General features: G+C 44.5%; 1 protein-coding gene across 5 annotated transcripts in view; it reads right to left on the bottom strand.

Annotated features, from left to right (window-relative positions):
- Positions 1-26,304, bottom strand: part of STX8 (syntaxin 8) — a 258,686-nt gene that overhangs the window by 193,495 nt on the left and 38,887 nt on the right. For all 5 annotated transcript variants that reach the window (XR_007123565.1, XM_047709079.1, XM_047709078.1 and 2 more), the window contains exons 5-6: positions 13,619-13,743; positions 1,193-1,285 (exon numbers count right to left, since the gene is read on the bottom strand). Coding sequence is in view for 4 of the 5 variants with exons in the window: in XM_047709079.1 (XP_047565035.1) it covers positions 1,193-1,285; positions 13,619-13,743 (218 nt within the window). In the remaining variant the exon portion in view is untranslated. The remainder of the gene's footprint in view (positions 1-1,192; positions 1,286-13,618; positions 13,744-26,304) is intronic.

Below are 26,304 nucleotides of genomic sequence, written 5' to 3'. Positions count from 1 at the left end.
CTCACAGGCCTGTGGTCATTTTTCTTGAAAGCAAACCACTGCGAGCCTCCACGGTACTGTACCCAGAGCTAAAGCCTTAGAACCTTCCACTGTTCTCTCCCTACGTGGGCTTTCTTAGAGAGGACAGGCAGTGTGGTAGAAAGAGCAGTCACAAGGATCCGATGACCCGTGCTGGAATTTCAATGCTGGCACTTCTAAGTGATGTGATGTTAGGAGGCCCCTCGGCCACTCTGAGCTCCGTCGCTAGCAAACAGGACTAGCGTGGCCTTTGTGACGCTGTGTACTGATTACATGCAATGACAAAGACGGAGGCCCTACTGCTTCTACACTTTCACATGTCACCTCCACCAGAAGCTTCTGACGTTCCTTCTCGTTGGTCCTGTGTTCTCGCTGAGCTCTGGTACCAAACCTCCAACTATCTACTCAACACTGCCACTCAGATGGCTCTCGGGCATCTCTAACTGGACATGTGCCACCTGGACTTGGGCTCTCCACTCACAGACCACTGGCCCCCAACCCCCCAACCATCCACTGCAGTACAAGTGCCATTGGTCACCTGCCTCTGTCCTCTTTCTCTCCATTCCAACGGCCGCACCACTCATACCATGCGCCACATGGTGGGGTCCCCTCGTACCATGTGCCACAAGCTTGGGAGATTTTCACGCGGGGTGGGGCACACTGACAAAGCTGTTTCCCCAAGCCATCCTGCTGTGGTTTTCAAATTATCTTGCTCCAACCAGATCTGTCACATCAAGTCCTGAGCAGAAATCTTCAAGCACTTTTCTGCCCCACGGTCTGCAATTTATGAGGGAAGAGGTGCCAGGTCCCCTGGGTGCATGGACACCAGACTGCCCGTGGCCTGGAGCACCACACGTCAGTGTACAATGCTCTGAGCAATTTCATCCCATTATCACATAACGGAAAAGCTCCTTGGACACGTGGCTCGTAAAACTAAGTATTTTTTAAAGCAGCGACAAAGGACTAGACATTTCCTATCAAATTTCTTACGATGCATTCAGCTAACTACAATCTAACTCTGCCACAAAGCACCCTCGACTGCGTTGAACTGTAATACTCCACGGGTGCTAAGCTACTGTACATGTCTTGTAGTCTTCAACTCGCTTCACAAATATCTGAACCTCTCATATGCACGCTACACGGCAAATGTGCTCGCAGCCAGACTTGTTCTTACCGTTTTGTTCATCCAGTTCATTCCCAATTTCCTTCCCCATCTGTTTCTGCCGACTGATGATAGAGGACAGGGCATCCAGGCCTGCATCCTGTTCTGAAAGAAGAAGAAGATGAGGCCACTAAAAACCAAAGGAAAACAATTTTGAGTCCAACCCAGGCATGTAACGCAATTCAATATACCGTAAAAGTAACGCTTAGAACTGGAAAAGAGAAAAAAAAAACAAAAAACAGTTAACATTAAAGAGAAAATAAAGAAAAAAAATAGTAAATACCAACCTCATACCTTAAACGAAAACAGTTGTCAGATAAATTAAAATTTTAAATATTACAACGGAAATAACGCAAGATTTGACTACATGATGTTTAAACTTAACACATAAAGAGTAAATGCAGATCAGTAAGAAAAATATTCCAATTTTCTAAATGGGCAAAGGAGAGAGACATGAAATTCACAACGGAATACCAAAGGAAAAATAAATAAAAGCTTTGACAGCACTAATTTTTTAAAAGATATCGATAAAAATCAACAATGAGCTTTTTTTTTGGATTATCGTATTTGGAAGGACTGAAAAGCTCGGCAGGCCCAGGGTTAACTAACGTGTGAAGGAGGAGCTCCGAAGCACTGTCATGGGAAGACGGGAAACATACCTTTCTACAGAGCAAATCGTGCCTACGTTTTCACCTCTCAACTGCATGTGTACGAACGTAAGAGAACATTCAGATGGTACGCAATGAGGTATTTACGAGGATATCCCCCGAAACGTTTCCTGGGCTGTTTATCAGTTTACTGCCTTTCAGTCCCAAAGTCACCCTTTTTGGCTGTTCAGTGAAAACGCATCAGGATCCTTTAAGTACTTCTTCCTCTGCCTGCTCTATCAATAGGCAGGACTGCAGACACTTGGCAGAAGGACGGTGTTTGGCTTCTGGGCTCCCTCCGGCTCCCTCGACAAGCTCCTGCAATACTTACAGCTACTCCCTCCTCTGGCGGGTGGGACCTGGGCTCGCTGGCTGCAGAGTGTCCCGGAGCCCTGGTCAACCAGCACTCCCTCCCCAGCAGCAGAGTATCCTGCCCTTTTGCTCTCCTACCCTGCTATGGTTAATAAAGATGTTACATTTTCCCTGTTCAAATCTCTTTTTCCTGATTGGACCCTAGATGCATACTATCTAATGCCCAAACATAGGGATTTGTTTTAAAATATGTAGTATATTCCTAAGTAAAACACTAGATAGCTTTTAAAAAAGATATCGTATATGAACATTTTGATGTTAAAAGAAGTTCATGATACGTAGGTAAGCAGGATACAAAACATGTATAGTAAAATAGCATTTTTGCTTTAAAAAATGAAGACATATGACTTTGCTAGATTTTGAAATTTTAAAGGTAAAAGAATTCAAGTTATTCGAGATCCTTTCCTTAAAATGTGTCGTTGCTCTCTTTGTTTCTGTTTTTGTGTTTCACGGGACGGTCTCCGTGAGCTCTTTGAACTTTTCTCTTCACTTTCTGGGGCACTGGGAAGAACATTCTGGGGCTGAGTCTAATGATAAGGGATCTTTCTACCCCAGCCATATGCTAGATGAGGGCAACGAGCCATTCACAGCTTCACTTGCTGATGGGGATTTTTAAATGGGACTTTTAAAAAGTGTCTCAGAAAAGCAGATCTACAAGAACAGAAATCACGAAGGTCTTTTCTTACCCAAGATCACATTAACGTTTACTTATTTTTTTTTCCTCGTCTTTTTATGGAATTAAGCCATTACACTTAACTTGTTAATTCATCTGGAATTTATTTAAACTAATGGTGTGAGGTAAGGACCCCTCAGTAACATGTCTTTGACACTATGTACATTTTTAACTATACAAATGACCTGCCATCTCCAGGGATTGTTCCAGGGGGCCATTTTATAGCAAAATCACTTTATAATGAGGACCTTTCGGGCTTGAGCAACAACCTTTTGGATGGCCTCCAAGAAAAATCTGTCGTCAACCTAGTGCTGCTATAGGATGACCGACCTTGCGGTACAGTTCCAAATGCATCCCAAGCACAGTCTATACGAAGGGTCAAGGGTCAAGGGTCAATGTGGCTTTAAAGGTAAAACAATTTAACTAGAATTAGGAAAAGAATCAGGAAAGCCCTGAAGTTGCTTTATCTGGCAGAGACCTAGATTATGAATGGAAATACCAATACTCCTGCACTCTTTTCTCTCAATCTTGGCTCAGTGCCTGACTTGACTACCAAAAGGTTATCTTGCTGATGCAAAACAGAACGAGGGTCGAAAACTCTGGGCCACTTATTTCTGTAAGAACCTGGTAGCTCCTCACTAGGATAAAGTTTCCATTCCATAATGCAAAGACACAGAGGGTCCAGGTAAGGGAGATGCTGTGTATGTATTAACGATCACACTGATGACCTGAGCTTCTCCAGGCTTATGGTGGCATTTCCAAGGGGATGCAGTGCAGTCACCTGAGTGACAATGAGCAACAGCAAATGCTACTCACAGAGACAGAAGCAATCAAGACCCACGCAATTATGTGAAGCCGTGCGAAAATACGCTAATGGCACGCTTGTAGCTCGCTGCCCCTAATCTGCCCTCCGTCACATAACCCCTGTCACTATGATATCATAACCATTTGCCACATACCACACTCTATCAACCGTCTGTCAGTTTAAGGATGGATGAGCACTGTGCTACCCAGAGTATCGGCCCCCTGAAGATGTCCACATCCCAACCCCTGGAACCTGAGATTAGGAGACCTTCCATCGCAAAAGTAACCATGCAGATGTGATTCCGGCTACGGAATGTGAGCTGGGAGAGGGTTCTGGATGATCCAGCTGGGCCCAGTACAACCGTGAGTCCTTCAAAACAGAGCATCTGTCCCAGCTGTGGTGAAAGGGAGACTTGAAGAAGGTCAGGGAGATGCAAGTTGCTGGCTTTGAACACTGAAGAAGGGGACTGGGAGCCAGGGGATGTGGGCGGGGAGGCTCGAGGAGCCAGAAAAGGTGAGGGAACGAATTCTTCCCTGGAGCCTCCAGAAAAGAACCAGCTCTGCCAACACCTCGATCTTGGCCCAGGAAGAGCTGTATTGAACTTGTGACCTGTAGAACAGGAAGATAATAAACTTGCGTATTAAGTCCCTAGGTTTGTGCAAATTTATTGCAGCAGCAACGGAAAACTAATACAGTCATTGTTTCTGAAAATCCCCTAGGAATAATTAGGTGTTTGGATCCTTCCTATCTTTAGACGCTCAGAAAAACCATCCCCTCACTGAACATCATGTAATTGTGGGAGGGCTATCTGGCGGCTCTAGATCAGAGAGGGACAGTCATCACAACGTGTTCTTGCCAAAAATAACAAACTCGATTCTGATCAAGCCACCAAATCTAACTACCAATTTACAGAAAATATGTGGGGCAGAGGAATATGTTAAACAATATATGGCATTACAAATAGCAAGTCTAGATAGTGGGAAACTACAGGGCAAATGACCTTGCTTCTTCAACAGAGAAACTGCAAAGGGAAAAAGAGAGGGTTGGCAAAAGCACCTATCTATTAAAGAAACTTAAGGGACATATCAATCAGTTGTAATGTATAGACCACATTCAGATCCTGAATCAAATGACCTAAAAAAAATCCATCGTGGGAAATCTGGGAGATATGAACACTGGGTATTTGATTATCTTAAGGAATTCCCGTTAAATTATTAAGGGTGATAATGGCATTGCGGTTGTATTAAAAAAAAAATCTTTACCTTTTATAAATATGCTTTAGAGATACATTCCCAAATATCCACCACTAAAAGGATATGTCGTCTAGGATTTGCTTCAAAAATAATCGGCGGCGGGGGCGGGGGGGGGGGGTGCCTGGGTGGCTCAGTGGCTTAAGACCTCCACCTTTGGCTCAGGTCATGGTCCCAGGGTCCTGGGATTGAGCCCCACATCAGGCTCTCTGCTCGGCAGGGAGCCTGCTTCCTTCTCTTTCTCTGCCTGCCTCTCTTCCTACTTGTGATCTCTGTCTGTCGAATCAATAGAATCGTAAAAACAAACAAAAAAAAAATCTTAAAAAAAAATGATAATAATCCAGGGGATGGGCAGTGTGGGGAGGTGGGTAGACGAAGAGATGAAACAAGACTGGTTAGGAGTTGGTAATGGTTGAAGCAATTGATGGGCAAAATGGGACTGTTACCTTATTTTACCTACCTCCCTATTTTTGAAACTGGCCATGGCAAAAGGTTACCAACATTTTAACAGGCAGAGAAAACCGAGGGACATTCCTAAGAGCTGCCACCCCTGATCAAGCACATGACCAGGGCCCCAACAGCTGGAGCTGTGTCTTCCTTTCCTGTATTTTCACCCCAGTTCTGAGCCCAAGCAGTGGCACCGAGCATACCTAATTAATATGCTTCCATCAAGGAATGACCACAGAGGCTTGCACAAGAATGCACTTTAGGGCCCGCTGGACACAGGGGAGGGCTTGCGGGCAATACTAGACAGTCCTGAGTTTAGGTCATAGGAAAAGTAGTTGATGCTTTGTCAGTCCAGGGCCCAGACAGAAGAAATGGGAATTCTCACATTTGACGCAAGGAGAAGGGGAAGTAAGGGACGGAGGAGGAAGGCTGGACACGCTGGATAAAGTTAATTACTCCACTGGGAAAACTCCCAGATGTTTCTATTTTTGTTTGCGTTTTAAGATTTGGAGAGAGGAATCCTGGCATAGGTAACAGCCACAAGAAAGGGTATCTTCCAAGAAGGTCATCTGTGAAGTTACGGTTGCCGAGGTTTGAAGGCGAGCTGCCCAGCTTTGCCAGGTCTGGCTAGCCACCTTCCCCTCAGCTATTCCACACGCCGACCCAAAGGGACCTGAGAACACAGAAGTCCAGAACAAATGCCCAACTTTCTGCTGGAATCTAGAAAGAACATCGACGGAATCATGGTACGAAGAGACGGCATTAAAACCCTATGTACAGAGCCCCTGAAAAGGTGGAAGGGCACATCCTCTCCTCCACGGTCAGCCATCCAACTCAGAGGCAAGGGTCTGTCCTACCCAAAAAGTGACCCTTCTCTCTTCTGTCTCAGGGATTTTCGAGGTGATCCGGTTAATGCCGGCCCCTCACGCGTCTTCTGCCTCATGTCCATCGGTGCCTCAAATTACAGCTTCGGGAGCACGGAAGCCAAAGGCTGGCCAACTGGTTGTCATGAGGCATCATTTCGAAGTTAGAAAAGGAGAGCATTCATTGCCTTGAGTCTAAGTTCTACCGATAAACTGTTATTTTAGGATGATTTTCAAAGTGTTTTCTAAGGGTCAACAGAAGTACAGAAAAGCTCACGGATTCCATGGGCGAAAGGAAGTTAGACATGACCCTTCGGGGTCCTTGTTTCTTCTAGTGCAGGACCTGGCAATGAAGGAAAACCACGGCAACCTGAGCCCATCCCCAAGCTTCTTCAGGCAGAGAAAAGGCTGATAAAGGTTTAAAGTCATGATTGCTTCCATTGTTTTTAGTGTGCATGCATATCCTTGAAAAACAGCTCGCTGGGAAAGTGAAGAGGAATACAGCACTTTAGAACACCAAGGTAAGGGAAGAAGAAGAAAATGTCTTGAATGCAGCCAGTTACTGTGCCCCACTCCTTCATGTGTCCATCCTGTCCCCACCCTCCACGCACCCCCAAAGGTGATGGAGCAAACAGTAAGGACGCTCTCTGCTTTGGAAACCCGACACAAAACCCAGCAGACGGGACCCTCTCGCACCTGACCTATAGCAGCCTCCGCACCTAGCGCCCTCTCAGTGACAAGAATACTTCTCCTGACGGAAAGCAGCTTTTCTGGGACCAAAAAAAAAAAAAAAAAAGCAACAATGTCAGAAAATTCATTACTACTAGCAAGCAAGACACTTCTTTCAGGAACCATGAACCCAGAAGGATGAGTCACTGTAGGTGAACGGCTGTGCACAGCACCCTATGTGGTTTATTTTGCTTCAGACATAACGGGAGAAGTACACAGTATTAAAGAGATAAGGGAGGCACAGAGGTTCATTTACTAGATAATTCCACTGTGGACGGGGAGTTCAAGACAGAATTAGACTTCTGCTTCTGGCCAAGAGGGACTGACAGGGACCTGATTTACTTCTGGTCTGAAACAACTGAAAAAGAAACAACTGGAAAAACAAAAACAAAAACAAAAAACAAAAAACAAACACAAAACCACAGGTAAAATACATAAAACTACAGTTGAGAGATGCTGGTATCAGGAAATGAAGGCCAGTGCTCCCCAAGGAACGGGAAACAACTGAGATGAGCTCTAGGGCTGCCCCACATATTGCCTGGCATGGGGGGCCCAGCACTGAGAAGTATCCAAATAGGTCAAGGAGGGGAGAGTACTCAGGGCACAGCACAAAGGGGAAAAGGCTGTGCAAAGAGGTTTGCACAGGGCCCACCTTGAGGTGTCAGTTGGGTGATCGTTAGCCAGGATCCATGCGTAAGGGAAAGAACCACCTGAAAGCCAGAGGGAATGACCCTCTGAGCTCAGATGGGGTTGGACATAGCTCTCATTCCCACCAACCAGGTCACCTCATGATTTACGGGGCGTTAAGAGTGCTCAGAATGCCTTTAGCTTTCTAGCAGGCTAGACCACTTGACGCTGGAGCAGCGAACATCTTCTATGAAGGGCCAGACAGCAAACATCTGGGGCTCTGTGGTTCATAGGGTCCCCAGTACAGCTACTCAACTCTGCCGCTGAAGCAGGGAAGCACCCATAGGTAATACATAAGTAAGTGAGCAGGGCTGTGCTCCCACAAAAGTTCATTTGAATTGTATATAATTTCTACAAGTCATGAAATCATCTTCTATTTTTCAGCCACTTAAAAATGGAAGAACTGTTTTTAAGCCTGCAGCCCATTACAAAAACAGGTGGTGGATGAGACGTGGCCCACACATCATGGTTTGCTGACTTCCCTAAAATAAACACCGTTCTGGTCCACCTGATAAAATAATACTCAAATAACTGCACCGCCCCTCCCCCCAAATCTCAAGAAAACTTCTGGAAATACAAAAATATCTAGTACCAAACAAAAGAAAAATTCAAACCTAGCTTCCAAATGAATGTTCCCTGGCTAAGATTAGAAACAAAGCAAGGACGCCTGCTCTCACAATTTCTAGTCGACATTGTATTGGAGATTGTAGCAAGTGCAATAAGGCAAGAAAAAGAAATAAAAGGCATCCAAATTGAAATTAATAAGTAAACCACAATAATTAAAAGAATGTCAGAGTGGATCAAGAACACAAGAGTCAACTACATGTTGTCTACAAGAGCCCCACTTTAAATATAAAGGCACATATAGATTAACAGTAAATGGATGGAGAAAGACAAATTTTACTAACACTCATCAAAAGAAAAGAGTAGCTATACTAATTTCAGACAGAGCAGACCTCAAAGCAAGTAATTATCAGGGACAAAGAATCATCATCTACAGAGAAGGGGGATGATTCCCAGAAGACACAACCATCTTTAATGTGTACATGCCTAAACAACAGAGTATCAAACTACATGGGGCAAAAACTGATAGAACTGCAAGGAGAAATAGATAAACCCATTATTATAGTTGAGATAGAACATCACTCTATCAGAAATAGATCCAGTAGGCAGAAAAATCAGTAAGTTGAACTCACCACCATCAATCAACCGGATATAAGGCACATCTATAAACTATTTCATCCAAGAAAAGCAGAATACATGTACTTCTCAAGCTTACATGGAACATTCACCCAAGATAATCCACATTCTGGACCACAAAACATACATTAACAAATTTTTTAAAAATAGAAATCATGGGGTGCCTGGGTGGCTCAGTGGGTTAAGGCCTCTGCCTTCGGCTCAGGTCATGATCTCAGGGTCCTGGGATTGAGCCCCACATCGGGCTCTTTGCTCAGCGGGCAGCCTGCTTCCCCCTCTCTCTCTGCCTGCCTCTCGGCCTACTTGTGATCTCGCTTTGTCAAATAAATAAATAAGAAATCTTAAAAAAAAAAAATAGAAATCATGCAACGTCTGCTCTCAAACTACAATGGAATGAAGTTAGAAATCAGTAACAGGGGCGCCTGGGTGGCTCAGTGGGTTAAGCCGCTGCCTTCGGCTCAGGTCATGATCTCAGGGTCCTGGGATCAAGGCCCGCATCGGGCTCTCTGCTCAGCAGGGAGCCTGCTTCCCTCTCTCTCTCTCTCTGCCTGCCTCTCCGTCTACTTGTGATCTCTCTCTGTCAAATAAATAAATAAAATCTTTAAAAAAAAATCAGTAACAGAAATAACTAGAAAACACCCCAATACGTGGAGATTAAACAACTTCTAAATAACACATGATCAAAAAGAAATCTCAAGGGAACTTTCCAAATACTTTGAAGTAAATGAAAATGAAAATAAAACTAAATTTACCAGATATGGCAAAAGTAGTACACAGAGGGAAAGTTATAGCACTGAATATTTATGTTAGGGAAAAAAGAGAGATCTAAGATCAAGAGTCTTCCCACCCTTCAGAAAACTTGAAAAAGAGCAAATTAGGGGCGCCTGCGTGGCTCAGTCTGTTGAATGTCTGCCTTCGGCTCAGGTCATGATCCCAGGGTCCTGGGATCCGGCCCCGCATCAGGCTCCCTGCTCACTGGGAGCCAGCTTCTCCTCCTCCCTATTTGTGCTCTCTCTCACTCTCTCTCTTTTTTTTTTAAGATTTTATTTATTTATTTGACATAGAAAGACACAGCGAGAGAGGGAACACAAGCAAGGGGAGTGGGAGAGGGAGAAGCATGCTTCCTGCTGACCAGGGAGCCCAATGTGGGGCTCCATCCCAGGACCATGAGATCACGACCTGAGCCAAAGGCAGACACTTAATGACTGAGCCACCCAGGAGTCCCTCGCTCTCTTTAAAAGAATAAAATCTTTTTTAAAAAAGAGCAAATTAGGGGCACCTGGGTGGTAAGCAACTACCTTCGGCTAAGGTCATGATCTTGGAGTCCTGGGATTGAGACCCGCATCGGGCTCCCTGCTCGGCAGGGAGTCTGCTTCTCTCTCTGACCCTCCACCTTCTCATGCTCTCTCTCTCTCTCATTCTTTCTCTCTCTCAAATAAATAAAATCTTTAAAAAAAAGAAAAAAGAAAATTAAATCCAAAGTAAGAAGGATTACTGTATTACTTTATTACAGTAATAAATCAATGAAATTTAAATAAGAAATCAACAGAGTAAAATCAATGAAACCAGAAAGATGAATAAAATCAGTAAGCTTCTAACAAAGCTAACTAAAAAGAGAGAGAGAGAGAGAGAACACAAATTACTAATCAGAAATTTTAAACATGGACATCACTAAAGCTCTAATGGATATCAAAAAGATAAAGAAATATTATGGACAACTTTATGCCCACAAATTTGATTACCTAGATGAAAAGGCCTAATTCCTAGAAAGACACAAGCTGCCAACATTCACAGAAGAAGAAACTGACAATCTGAATAGGTCTGTATCTATTAAAGAAACTGAATTAACAATAACCTCCCAAAACAGAAAACACCAGGCCCAAAAGGGTTCACTGGTGAATTCTACCAAGCATCAAAGGTAGAAATTATACCAATTCTTCTACAATCTCTTCCAGAGCACAGAAGCAAAGAGGATAATTCCTAAGTCATTTTCTGAGGCCATCATTGTCCTAATACCAACTTAGACAAAGACATTAAAGAAAAGAAAAACACAGACCAGTACCACTCACGTTAATAGATAAAAAAAATCCTCAAAAAAAATTAGCAAATCAAATCCAATGATGTATAATAAACTAGGAATAAAGGAGAATTTCCTCAACTTGATAAAGAATACCTATGAAATTCCCAGAACTAACATCACACTTGATGGTGTGAAACTGACGCTTTCCGACTATGATCAGGTACAAGGAAAGGATGTCCTCTCCCAACACTCCTTTTCAACATTGTATGGAAGTTCTAGCTAATGCAACCAGATGAGACAAGACAAGACAAAAAAATAATGTACAAATTTGGAAGAAAGAAATAAAACTTTGTTTAGAGATGACAGGATCGTGTGAAGGAGAAGATCCAAAAGAACGAAAAAAATCTCCTCAAACTAAAAAGCGATTATAGCAAGGTTGCAGGATACAAAGTTAATATACAAAAGTCATTCACTTCGTTATAAACCAGCAAAGAATGGGTGGAATTTGAAATTAAAAACACAATACCATTTATATCAGCATCCCTCAAAATTAAGTACTTTGGTCTAATCTAACAAAATAAGTATAAGATCTCTAGAGAAAAACTATAAACTGATGGATGGAATCAAAAATAACTAAGGGGCACCTGGGTGGCTCAGTGGGTTAGAGCCTTTGCCTTTGGCTTGGGTCATGATCTCAGGGTCATGGGATCGAGCCCCACATCGGGCTCTCTGCTCAGCGAGGAGCCTGCTTCTCCCTCTCTCTCTCTGCCTGCCTCTGCCTACTTGTGATTTCTCTGTTAAATAAATAAATAAAACCTTTAAAAAAAAAAAAACGAAAAGAGAGAGATTCCATGTATGTGGACAGAAAGACTCAATATTGTCAAGACATCAGTTTCCCCCCCACTTTATAGATCTAATGCAATTTCTTTTTTTTTTTTTAAGATTTTATTTGTTTATTTGAAAGAGATCACAAATAGATAGAGAGGCAGACGGGGGGGGGGGGGGGGACAGGCTCCCCGCTGAGCAGAGAGCCCGATGTGGGGCTCGATCCCAGGATCCTGACCTGAGCAGAAGACAGAGGTTTTACCCCACTGAGCCACCCAGGTGCCCCAATCTAAAGCAATTTCAATCAAGATACCAGCAGATTATTTTATGGATACTGACTAGCTGACTCTAAAAGTATAGGGAGAGGGAAAAGACTCAGAACACCTTACACAGTATTGCTGGAGAAGAACAAAAGATGAACGCTGACACTACCTGTCCTCAAGAGTTACTCTAGGGGCGCCTGGGTGGCTCAGTTGTTGAGCAGCTGCCTTTGGCTCAGGTCATGATCCCAGGGTCATGGGATCGAGCCCCGCATCAGGCTCCCCACTCAGTGGGAAACCTGCTTCTCCCTCTCCCATTCCCCTTGCCTGTGTTACCTCTCTTGCTGTCTCTCCCTCTGTCAAATAAATAAATAAAATCTTAAAAAAAAAAAAAGAGTTATCCTAAAGCTACAGTATTTAAGACTCTGTGCTACAGATGAAAGAACAGATCAACAGAACAGAACAGACTTCCCAGAAATGGACCCACAGAAATATCGTAATGATCTCTGGCAAAGCAGCAAAGGCAAAGAAAGCAGTGGAGAAACAAGTCTTTTCAACAAATGGTGTGGGAACAAATGGACACTCACATGCAAAAGAACCTTCCAGTACATTTTCCTGTGTACTGAAAACTGCTCTAAAAAGAGGAAAAAAGAGAGTCCTACAGACTTTATGAAAAAGCTCTGAACAAATTACTGAGTTTAACAAGGCTGCATAATCCAAGATCAATATACACAAATCAGTTGCACTTTTACACATTAGCAACAATCAGAAGTAGAAATTTTAAAATGCCGTTAAGAAGAGAATAAAAAACATGAAATACTTAGTGGTAAATCTGATAGAAAACATACAGGACAGACGTAGTGTCATACATATCTCAAAACTTCTTGAATCGTACATTTTTAAGTATGTGCTGTTTATGACATGTCAAGTATATCTCAGTAAAACTGTTCTGAAAAGGTATTAGAAAGAAAGACATACCTGTAATACACAAAAACCATGTACAAAAACAGGCACATGAAAAATGTCTATGACACACATTAAACAAAAATGTCAAAGCTATGGCATTACCCTTTATCATAATCTCACTGACATAAAAATATGTGTGCTTCTATGTGTATGTGTGTGTAGAAAAAAAGCCTGAGGACAGATATATTGATCTGTTTACAGTTTGAGATTAGAGGACCAATAAGGGGAGCTTTCCACATTACATATCCCTGTATTGTTTGAACCTTCCATAACAATCATGCATTACTTGTGAAATTTAAAAATGCAGAAGAAACCAATTAGGCTTAAAAATCACTGGACAAGATGAACTTGAAGGTAAAAGCCAAATGGACTTATTTTGTAGAAGAAAAAGAGGGGAGTGTTGTGTTTGGAGAATGAGTCCCATCGTGGAGTGAAGGGAGGGAGGCACGTACATCAGATTTGCCTGGGTTTACGAGACTCAGAGCTCTGGGAGCGCTCTCCCTCCCAGTGGAAATCATTACTTCCATGGGTTCCCCTGATGGATGACACCATCTGTCTATGCCTCAGGATATCACCAAGAGCTTTCGAGGACCAACAGCTTTCCCCGTGATCTTCAATGGTAGTAAGGAACATTCGAGAAGGTAGTAAAATTCTGACAAGGTCTCTGGGCCCGCCCTCTTGCGGTGTTCAATACCTTGGATAATTTTCTGCTGCTGTTGCCGGAGTTCATCAAAACCCAAACCTCTGGTCTCCTCTGGCTCCTCAAAGAGCCAAGGGTTGGGGACTCCTCGCTTAGCCCCTCCAGTCATCAGGCTGGACCTGGAACAAGATGAAATGCGTTACATAAGTCAAAAAATATAGCTCTGCTGCAAATTACTCCCGCAAGCGCAGAGGTGGCCAACTTCACATGCTTTGCAAATTCAATTCAACCACAATTTATTGCGTCCTTAGTTTATGCCAGCAACTGTGTTCAGTGCTGGAAGAGGTTCGAGGATGAATGAGGCACAGGCCTGGTCCCCGGGGAATTACAGCCTGTTAAGGAGGCTACAGCAGCATATAATAGCCTTACTAATCTTCCAAGATATATTTGAGTCAATAATCATAAATGAGGGTCTTAAATTTCATAAACATGAGGCCAAACAGAAGTGGCCTCTTCATTATCTGTCTCACAGGCTATGTGACACCAAAGGCACAAATACTATTTCTCAACAAGATACAACGTTGCAACCACAGATTGTGGCATTTCTTATTAAAGAGGGTTGGATTGCGTAAGAAAGAAACAGATACAGGGTTTCAAATCCGATCTCACAGACACAATGTAGTGCTCAGGCCATAATAAATAAATTCTGAATTATCAGTCTTAATCTTTACTGGCCCTAGTAGCCCACACACCCCTTCTGTGCCAGGCAGAGTGGCGTCCTTGCTGTCCCAGGAACAGAAAACACATGTGTTCAGCCTCGGTTTATAGGATTTTCATCTCCAGTATTTCCCTTCCTGTCCGCACCTGCCCACATTCTGTCCAAGCCTCAATGACCACCTTGTTCATGAAACCATCTCTGGCCATTTCATGCCACAAATGAACAGTCATTCCTTTGGGAGTCTGGTTCATAGGAGTCATAGAAAATGATGGTGACATCATCATAGTCGTGGTCACAACAGGGGTGACACGTAGCAAGCACACGCAGCGAGCACAGCTCTAAACGGTGTACACGCATTCACTCACCTCTCCCCCACTCATGACTCCTCTAGCACTTTGCACAGTTCTTGTGTTGCCTGGAAATAAGTGCTACCCCACCACTGAATCTTTTATGTAGGTGAGCCTCACGTCTACTAGCTGACGGCAGGAACCAGAAGTCACCCTTGGCGGGACTTGACCCCCTGCCCCAACCCAGAGTGAGCAGCTGTCGACACAGGTTCAAATCCCGGCCCCACCCCCCTACCAGCAAATCCGGACAGCCAATCTCACCACGAGGGCTGCCGGGGAGGAAATAAAATAATCCATTTACTCAACAAACATTTATTCGAGACTTAGTATGTGGTAGGCATTCTCATTCAAGGGAATGAGAACAAAACAGAATATAGGAGAAACAGGCCAAAATCTCTGCACTGACAATGTATGCTTTTTTTTTTTTACGGGAGCTCCTTCCTTTCTGGTGGTGGTGGGTGGGAGGGAGCCCAGGTGGGAAATGTGTGGAAAGCCTTCAGTGCCGTTCTTGGAAGATAAGTTATTCAACCAATGGTAGCTAGTCTCGTTCTCTTGCTGAACGCACTGCGCGGCCAGGGCAAATACCACGCATATGGGACACTGCGCACACTAAGCACGAAGAGCTGTACCAACTTCATGTTCAGTCGAGCACTCTGGAACCTAGAGAAGATGCTACATATGGAGAAACAAACCCAGGCAAGAAGAAAGCTTTGAACTTCCTTGGACTCGGATTTTAAGCACAGGGCTGCCCTCTACTCAAGGACACAGATGTGCCCAAGAGAAGCACAGCTTGCTGCCATCTTGTCAAAATGGCAGGTTCACTGCTGTAAGGCCTTCCTTTACCTGGGGCCCCAAGGATCTAAGACTTCAAGATGGCAGACTGTCCCTAGAATAATCTGATTCAGGCTCATCTAACTCTGAAGACGGGGAAGAAAGCATCGGAGAAGGGGAAGGAAGAGGAAGTTCACAAAGTGTTCTTTGACTCGACCAGCTCCTTGCAAACACCACTCTGGCTCAAAATAGGACTCCTACCCTTGACCTTAGCCGAAAGGCCAGGAAGCGATCAAAACAGGACTCCTATGGGAGGCTGCGTATGGAAGCAAATGCTAAGACCAGTGCAGTGGGTCAGAGCCCCAGACAGTGACCTCAGCAGCGTGCTGTCTGTCACCAGCTCCAAGCAGCCACCCACTCAAATGAGTACACCGCACCTGCACGGACAGTGGACATCGTTCCTCCAAAGTTGATGCTGGAATGTCCCGCGGGTGGCTCTTGCCACACTGAGAGCGCGTTTTTACAAACGATTAAAGAAGAAAACAGAACAGATGTAATCAAACGGATTGAGCAATCTCAAAAACAACAAATGAGAACTACGGCCTTTACATATCTATCTATATTTAACGCATATGAGAGAACACAGGGCCGCATGGGCACTGCTTAATATTAACATCAAACACACAGGAGCCCAGCAGACATACGGGAAAGATTTCCCGGGGCTGAAGGCAGACCCACCAAGGCCTTAAGCACTTACAGAACGGCTCTGGTCTCACTCTCACATAGTTCCATATAAAAGCAGTAGTAAGCGGTGTGTGACTGGCCAAAGTACACCAACGCCAACATGCTTCCCTAACGCCTCTCTCCTTGGTTATCTGATTCCAAAGCACTGGAAGTTTGGAAACTTTCCAAGTTTGGAAGTTCAAGGCTGAACTTTGTCTGTCTCTGCCCCTGGTGCTTATACTTTGTTGATGCCCCAACTCCAGTGGGAAACTCAGCAATGGATACGTCTTTAACTGCAGGCGCAGGTAAGATCACAGGCATCAACGTTTGCGGAAGACTTGATTTTCTTTTCATGAATATGTTCAAGTTAATATGTGGAATGATGCCTGTTATTACTCAGCATTCTCTGAGGCAAGAAGGAAAACATGAAAGACTTTAAGACATGATTCCTGCTTTCAAGGAGTTTACCATCGAACTGAAAACAGAAACTAACCACATGCAACATAATTATTAACCAGAAGAGGATCACAGCTAGCCTCGTATCCCTGGCCATTCCAACAACCTCTTCAGCTCTGTTCTTCTCACCCATAGAACAAGCAAATGAAGTAGGTCAATGATGTCCAACTTGCTTTCTGGCCCAACTCTGGAGGAAGAGGACACCTTCATTACTAGGGGAAGACTCACTTTGAGAAGAGGGAGGCAGGTGTTTTTTATAAACCTGCAGCAGAGGACTTTCACTCGGAAATCACTGAATTAGAGGATCTGGAAGGCCTGTACTTAAATTCTCTCTCACAAAGTACAAAATTGCATAAATAAAAGCGGGGGTGGGGGAGAACATTTTCCCCCACAGAAACTTATTCTCTCCCCCCATTTTCCCAATTTTAATTTAAGAGCACTACTGACCCATTGGCTCAGGATCAAAATCTTGGCACCAACTTTGACTCATAACCCACAGCATCTACTGCATTAGCAAACCCATCAGAATATATCTAAAGTCTGACCATTTCTTCTCGTGCTATTGCTTCTACGCCATATCCCTTCCTGTCTCCTGCTTTTGCTCCCACCCTCCACGATCTAGCATCACCATCGGTATAAAATGCAACGCCTTTACTAGAACCTACAAGCCACACTAGCCTCCTTATTGTTTCTAGAACACAGTGCACACCTTCTCATCTCAGGTCCTTTGCACCTGCTGTGCCCGTGGGGTTAAGGCACTCTTCCCACAGATGGCCCCGCGGCCTTGCCCCGTCACTTGATTCTCCTCTGCTGAGATATCATCTCCTCAGGATGTCCCCTGACTACTCCTATCTCTGGGCTGCCTCAGTCAGTTAAGTGTCTGACTCTTGGTTTAGGCTCAGGTCATCTCAGGGTCATGGGATCGAGTCCCGAGTCAGGCTCCAAGCTCAGTAGAGTCTGCTTGAGATTCTCACTCTCCCTCTGACCCGCCCTCTCTCTCTCAAATAAATAAATCTTTTTAAAAAATAAAATAAAACAGTACCCTTCTCTGCAACCTAGGCCTGCCTCCTCCTTCTTTTGCATTATTTTTCTCTATAGCACTTCAACAACTAGCTGTTAGATAGGATGTAATTATTTATTTCCTGCCTCCCACACCAGACTAGAAGCTCCCCGGGGTAGGGACTGTCTTGCTCCTCATGATAACCTCTGTGCTCAGAGAAACAGGCACTGAAGGAAAAATCAAAGTTGAGGGAATTAACTTATCCAGCGAAAACCAGACCTGAATGAATGAAATCAGTCCATGCAGTCAGGAAATGGTAGTGTCGCACCATCGTGCCGTGTTGTGTGTGATTTCAGAGGCATTTCACAGCCCTGATCTCATTCATATTGTACACAAGCCTGTGTGTAAGTTAGAGCGGGTATTACTGACCAGAAAACCAAAGAAAAGAGATACATCACGTGACTTTCTGGAGGTAGCACACTTAGCGGCAGAGCTACAGGTGACACCCACCTTTTCGCACTTTTTTTAAAAGATTTTATTTATTTATTTGAGACACAGAGAGAAAAAGAACACAAGCAGGAAGGAGGGTCAGAGGGAGAGGGAGAGGGAGAAGCAGTCTCCCCGCTGAGCAGGGAGCCTAATGCAGGACTCCATCCCAGGACCGTAAGATCATGACCTGAGCCAAAGACAGACGCTTCACCGACTGAGCCCCCCAGGTGAACCCCCGCCTTCACGCTCGACCCAAGGCACTGTCTCTCCACCATTGCAGGGGAGGCCTTCTGAAGGTAGGGAGACTGGATAGAGCCTTGCACGGTGGGTAGGGTTAGCGGTATGGGGAGGGCGGGAAAGGACACACACGTGGATGAGGTCTCTGGGGCAGGGGCTGTGAGCCATACGGGGCCCCGGAGGAGAGTGGAGAGGGTGGAAGCTGGAGGGCTGGGTCTGACAGCATTAATCCCAGGGCGTGCCTGCATCTGCTCTCCTCATCCCCTCCATCCTCACTCCTGCACAACCTTATCATTTTCGCACACTCGTTGTTTCCCATCCTAGAAATCCTCCGGTTCACAGCCAAGTTTCCCTAAAGAAGGAACTATGCTCAGCAGCCTGACTTCTGCTGCCGTCTCAGGCTGCCCGGCCGCTCTACAAAACTCTTCCTCCTCCCCCGTGGTCTCCTTACTGCCTGAATGTCCCCTGTTGCCGCTCTGCCCCTTGTCCAGTCCTCATATGTCATGGCCGACCATAGCCCTTGACAGTAGCCCTTATCGGTGACCCAGCCTCTCCTCCCTTGGCTTCCTCCAGTCTACACCCCACCCCTCCACGGGCAGTCGCTTCTCTGTAATTTGCAAGGCCCTCTTCCTCCACCTGCCCCTTAAACAGTCGTGTTCCTCAGCAATTCCATTCAGACTGTCTCTTCCTCCCATCTGATCTCTCTCTGGGCAATGCTATCTGCTCCTGTGGCTGCAAGCTGTCCGAACAGGAGCCAGCAAGAGAGCTTGGGGGCCTCAGTCGATGAAGCACCTGCCTTCAGCTCGGGTCATGATCCCACGGTCCTGGGATCGAGTCCCACCTCTGGCTCCTTGCTCAGCAGGGAGCCTGCTTCTCCCTCTGCCTGCAGCTCCCCCTGCTTGTGCTCTAATAAATAAATAAAATCTTAAAAAAACCCCACCAAACCCCAGGAGCTAACAGGTGCCCACGTACTTTTTCCGCCCTGGTACAAGTGAAATAGGACACATTCTCTTGGGTCCTTATGGCAGTGGGTTCGTAACGGGGGCGGGGGGGGGGCATGCTCCCCTCCCTAGCAGGGCAGGATCAGAATCTGAAACCCCACATATCAAAATGCAAGGGAGGCAGGTCCTCTCCCCCCACATCCTGATTGAAAATCACCATGCTCAAGAGTTTCAGCCTCACCTCTACCTATGAAATTGTCCTGCAGGCTCCCCTTGCACATAGGTCTTCTTGTTTTGGGACCTCTGACTGGGTATTCCACTGCAAACCCAACACACTCCAAATCACACCTATCCTTTCACCCCATAGCCTCTCTTCTCCTACACGCACGCACTCTTTAGGTGAGCGGCAACACTAGATTCCCAAGTCACCCAAACCTGTCTCCCTTGTATGATTTTTGCTCTCCCCGCCGCCCCCCATCTCATCCATTCCCAAGGCCTCCCTGAGGGCCGTGCCCAAGTCTCAGCCCTCCTTCCACCAGCCCCTGCCCCGCGGGTGCTGCCTTGTTTTAGACCCTCATCACCTCGGGTCCAGGTCACCCGCACCCAAATCACCTTGTGCCCCGTGGCCGGAACCCTCCTTCTAAAACAGAGATCTGGCTGGCACATTTCCCTCCCTTAAAACTTTCACAGCTCCCTAGAAGCAACAGACAACGTTTTAGCTCAACAACGTGGCCCCAAGGATCTCTGCCACTTCGTCTCCCAGCACCCGGGTCCCTACCCTACTCTTCCTCTGGCCCCACAAACCACTCATGGCTTCTCAGACAAAGGCACAAACTTCCACGTTCTCATGTTTTTGTATGAGTCTGGAGGGTCCCCACCCCCCACCCTTTGTCCATCTGGCAAAATTCTATTCATCCCCTAAGGCTCAACTCAAATGTCACTTCTCCTGTTTGGTCCTTCCTGATTCCCATCCCCACCCCCCCTCCCCTGAATCAATCACTCGCGGGCGCTCCCATGGCACTTTGTTCAAAACCTCCAACGTGGCATTTATCAAGCAGGATTGTAGTGAGTTATTTACTTATCTGTCTCCCTTCCTAAATTATGAGCTCTGCGAGGAAAGAGGCCACATGACAGTCATGTTTATATCCCTCGTAGCCAAAAAAAAAAAAAAAAAAAAAAAAAAAAAAACCAACCCAAAACCCCCAAAAAACCAGTGCCTTGCAACATGTCAAAGAACAAGCATTCAGTACATGTTTATGCAACAGAACCAGGAAAACCACTGAGCTCTTTAGGCAAGAGGGAGACAAAATCAAAGCAGTATCTAACATCTCCATCTTGAGAGATTTAAAAAAAAAAAAAAAGCAAACAAAACTTAATCAGTTGTTGGGTGCCTCCGAGTCCAACAGCAGAAACTAATAATGTTGAAGCAGATGAAAAGGGTATCACCGGAAAGAGAATTCTTTTACTGAAACACAGTACAGCTCAACCCTGCTTCCAAAACAACACGGAGGGAGTGCTTCTCTTCTAGAAGGAAGTTAAGGAAGGGAAATGCTAAACACTACGTTCTGGAAGCTAGGGGAGACTGGAAATTTTTTTTTTTTTAATATACCAGTTATTTTTCCTCCATATTCTTTCAGGATGGAATTTCTCTAGCGAATACAACTTCTGAAATGAACACATTAATAAATGGGTTGGATACCTGTCTTATCAAGATTTTATACCAAAAGGTTTCACAGTTGCTTCTAAAGATATAAAAATATTTCATTTTTATCCCCAAAAGCAAATGATGTGCATGAAATTATGATACTACCTGGGGGTGGGGGCTGGGGCAGGTAACCCATGTTTTTCCGCTGACAAATGGGCTGAAGCTTGTTGGAAGGTGGTAGGGAAGGGCGTTCTCATCACACAGATATTGAAAGAGCAGTGAATTCCTAGAGGTAAGTTTCCTTCATTGTTCTTAGCATCTCAGAAAAGATGTCCAAGTGACTATATAAAATGTGTTTTGTCTAGAAAAGTATCAGCGTTTGAGTATTCACAGACCACAGGGCGGTGTGCAAACAGGACCGGAGAAGGTATTTCTAGGGTGTCCATGAGCTGATTCAGAGCCTGTGAAACTCTGCAATTCGACTTGTCCAAAAAGATGAGAAAATGCTACCGCGGTATGCAAAGGGTAATTCCTTTCTCCGAACTTTTCTTGGCAGTTTCTTTCCACGAATATAAAGATGCACACGGGCTCAAATTTCAATCAGAAATAGATTCTTTGACATAAATTCTTGGGAGGCAAAATCTGGCAACAATATGCGGCCTGGATTACGCTGAGGAGAGGCCACAGGCGGGGAGGGGGGCCAGGAGGCTGGTGGAATTCAGGCGGAAGGTGACAGGGGTCTGGATGAGGGAAATGACAAGGGGGAACAGCAAGAGAGGGACAATTCCCGCAGTGACTCACAGGAAAACTCCCCAAGCGTTGGTGAACAGACCAGAAACAGGGTATAAAGATTTCCAAACGTGAGGGGCTCGGGGAAGTGACACAACCTAGCGGAAGAGGAATTTTTTTTTATTTCCTTCTAGAATCTTCTCAAACTTCTACATAGTTCCTAAGAGTGACCCAAAAGTAAAACTGCTCTTGCTACTCTCTTGTGGTCGTGTTTGCTAGATGGCCAACCTCTCTAGGCCAGGACTCTATCCTTTTTTTCTGTACCCCGTCCACCTGTCTATCCATCCTTCCAACAAGTACTTCCTGAGCACCTTTGACAAGCCAGGCTCTAAGCTTGGGGCTTGGAAGTGAACAAGACAGACCAATATCTGACCTCATAGGAGCTGATACTCTGGGGACCTTAAATGGCCTCACATTGTGCCTTCTGCAAATACTCAATAATTGCTTTTGTGAAGTTGAACACATCATCTTTATTGAGTCTGAGGCCAGAACAGGTAAGAACTCACACAAGGAAAATATCCTCTTACATATCACCCAAGAAGACCCTTCCATGGCATCTCTAAAATCTACTGCAGTCAAATATTTTTCTAGTTTTATCCATTCCCATGTTTCCTTTCCTCCCTGCCAACCACACCGCCCAACAACAACTGTTAATGTTAAGTTACAAACTTGACAAGATGGTTCACAGAAGAACAGAAATGGAAGCTGGAGAAGGTCCTGGCCAGTTTTGACCTCCAAACGTAAATTCAGAAATCCCGGTGTGCTTTTCCTAAGGGTTACCCAAGCAGCCCCAAATCGAGAAAAGAAAACCAAAAGGAACAGTTCTTTACCCTAAGTGTTTGATTGCCAGGGGTCCTGAAGAGTAGAAGAGGGGGATACAGGGGTGGTGTAGAAAACTGAAGACTTCTAAGTGAGATGAATTAGCTGCTAGGCCAAATTTCTGGTGACGGAGAGCCATCTGCTGGTTGTTGCTTATAATTCAACTACAGAGCACTTAGCAATGAGCATTATACTTACACTTATAAGCAGCTCCTTCCATAAAGCACTCCTGAAAACATGTTTGGAAACATAATGAGCCAAAGTCAACAATATGCTTATATGTTGGGGGAGGTGCTCAATTACAATGGCCCTACATCTCCCATTCCATTCTTCACGACCAAGAACACTCAAACAACACATCTGTTGGGCACCCAACTGATGTTAACAACTTACATTTAAGCATTCGGCATGACCAGTGATCTCCATCTTTGCCTTGACTCTACCACCCCCCCCATTTGCTTTCATCCTCACTCATCTTATAAAATAAAAATAAAATGCAGTAAAATATTCACTTAATTGCGTGAACTGTTCTGTGACAAAGATGCAAGCGTGATAAATGAAATTTTTAGCAGGCAGAAGGATGATCAACGGTGGTAGAAATCTGTATTTGTATCAGCTGATATACAAAAATCCAAACCTGGCATTAAAAGACGGGCTGCAGGTGTCCGTGAATAATGTGTATGCATCCAAGATGCGCCAAAGCCACCAGTCACCTGCATGGTCATCATTTCCACCACAACCATCCTGTTTTCAATCACATCAATTCATCTAGTTCCCATCTAAAAACTGAATTCTCAAGACAGGCACCCAGGCTTTTAACTGTGCTTTTCATTTTCCCTCTGGGGACAGGGCCCAGGAACCTCTACATGCCCTGGGGTATCTCTATGGACAGATGGACACCAGGATTCAGATGATATGCGATGTGATCAGTCTAGAAAGAGGAGGGTTCAAGAAAGCACCCAAGTAAGAGGGAAAATACACAAGTTCTACTGACTCTATGACGGCCATGTTGGCTATGTCAAGTCTCGTTTCTCCACCTTCTCTGCCTCCCCCAGCTCTCAAACTGTTCTTATCTCCTAGACCATGCATGGCCCACAGCTCACGATTCAGCACTTACCTGTCAACTCTCATGTACCCTTCTCTAATTGGGCCAGGACAGAAAGGGCTTTCCAAAGGGCAGGCCATTTCTGGATCCCCCTCTGCTAAGAGCCGTGACAGCACATGGTTAGCTCTGTTCACAAAGCACTTTACTGAGGCATAAACATACCCCTTCGCCTACCTTTATCTCATCGGGACTTCACAATCTTTTGTGGAGTCGTGATGACCTGCATTTTTACAAAAAAATGATGGAGTCAAAATTGAAACCCAGGTTTTTTAATACCAGACCCTTTGTTCCCACCACTAAATTACACAGCAGATTTTGTCATATGGGGCTTGAATGTATGGAGGGAACCAGGACCAGGAAGAAGGACAAAGTACTCGAAGCCAATGAGAAATGAACCAGTGAGGGTCCCTACGAGGGAACTATGGAAGGAGACCAAAATCCGGGGGGGGGGGGGTGGCAAGAGAAAAAACTACAGCAAAGGACAGGGAGACCTGAGTTCTAGTTTTTCGCTTTGATTTATTCACCTTGGGTACAATGGCTTCTCCGCGCACTAGTGTCCCTATCTGCAAAGCAGCACTCCTCTCTCCTCTCTTACCCACAAAGAGTATTATGAGGCTTAAATAATATCTGAAAGTGCTTGATAAACAGACAAGAGAGGGCAGGAGAAACAGAAAACCCTTTTGAATAAACCAGAAAATGCTTTTTTCAGTTTCTCACACATTTTCACTTATAAAAGCCCAAGTTGACAAGTATTAGATAGGCCTTTTTTCAAAAACAAAAAAAAAAAACAAAAAAAAAAAACCCCACAAGTAACTTATGATACAGTGCACGTAGGTGTTTTTTGGGTTCTTCTCCCTGTTACTTCATAGACGGGAATTTTCTTTTTCAATTCCCACGTGCTTTTTAGAATTTACAATTAATACACACAGGGGTAGGAAATTTTATTACCTTCCCATCAAAAGTCACAAATATGTCAGAGGTTAAAGACTGCAATTCAAAACAAGATACTGTTTGTTGCCCATCAGATCAACAAAACCCAGCCAGTTCTGTAACAGGGCACAGGGCTCCGCCATATGGCGCTGGGGGGTACTGGGACGCACTGAGACTTTAAGGAACAGATTTGGTAGTGCCTGCTGAACTTGGATACCCATCCCTTCATTCTAGCCATATTGGGGGCCATGTCCTAGAGAAATAGAAGCCACGTCACCAGGGATCCCAACTGCTGCATTTACTTGTCATAGCAAAAAAACTAAACAACTCAGCACCCATCAAATGGGGAGTGGTTGGATGAATAACTGCTTATTTATACTGTGGAATAATGCAGCTATTGAAAAGAGTTTGTTAGATCTACTGATTGGGAGGTCGGTTCGAATTTAAATGAAAAATGTAAATTACAGAGTGATATATATATATAGGACAACTCTGTTTTCACAAAAAAAAAATAGGAAAGGAAAATGCATACCTATGTAAATATATTTGCAAATATTTGAATAAACACAGATAAATGCAGGGAAGGAAACCATTCAAACGGTTAACACTACTTACTTCAGGATAATGGCACTGCAGGGAAAGAATGGGAGCGAATTAATTTTTGGCTACCTCTCAGTATGGTTTGACTTGTTATAATCAGCCTGCATCGTGTTGATAATTTGTTTCAAATCCAATTAAGGACGAGTCATTTCCACAGGGAAGGGGATCAAGGGGAGGGAAGATATTAGGGGAATAAAGACCCACGGCATTAAGTGAAGACTGATAGAAAGTGGTACTGAACTCATCCCTCTGCTTTTAATATCAAGAGTAGGAAACAAACACTAAAATCAAGAAATGCCAGAATCACACATTTTTCCCCCCTGGGGGAAAGAGCAATGGAAAAGAAAGATCTAAAGGTGAGGAAGGAAGGTGGAGGGGGCAAGAACCGGCAGACAGGCTGGGCAGGGGTCTACAGTCACCAAGGGCAAGTCTTCAAATGACAAACAGGGCTGCCGTTAATGGAGGAAGGGAAGGAGAGGAAAATGAAGACAGAAGGGGAACACGGCTCCTTTTCTGGAAGTGGGCAGAACAGGCAAGCCGAGCACTCCCTCTCTCACTTTCAAGGGTTAAAAAAAACCCCAACTTCTCAAAATCTGCACACTGGGAAGGGCTGAGCGGTTTTCTTCTAGTTCTGCTGACTCACATCTCCATCTTCTGGTCTGTGCAGGACATAGCTCTTGGCGTGTGTGAGTGTGTGTGTGTACACACATATGTATCCATATGAAAGTGTATATATGTTCGTATCCTCACACATAAGCATATATGATTAAATATATATGTGTTTTTGTAGTGTTCTTAAGTATACAGTACTACAAGAGCTTACATTGTATGTACTACTTATTACACTATGTGTTACATTATATATGTAAGTATGTATACATATACATGTACACATACAGGTATATACACACTTGTCTGCATGTATAATACATAAAAATGTACATATGTATACATGCACTTATATATATATTTTTAAGTTCAAGTAGAACATGTAAACAGCAAAGTCATAAAAAGACGTGTACAGCTCAGTGATAATTTGTGGAGGGAACACCCCCAATTAGTCACTACCCTGACAAGAAACAGAGTGCCACAGAACACCAGGATTTCTTGTGCCCCCTTCTTACTCACTGCTTCCCAAAAAGGGACCCACTTCTAGGATGTGTAATACCA

This window comes from Lutra lutra, chromosome 16 (genome assembly GCF_902655055.1).
Source record: "Lutra lutra chromosome 16, mLutLut1.2, whole genome shotgun sequence".
Lineage (NCBI taxonomy): Eukaryota > Metazoa > Chordata > Mammalia > Carnivora > Mustelidae > Lutra > Lutra lutra.
The sequence above is the reverse complement of the archived record's forward strand: the minus strand, read 5'-3'. Positions and strand labels throughout refer to the sequence as shown.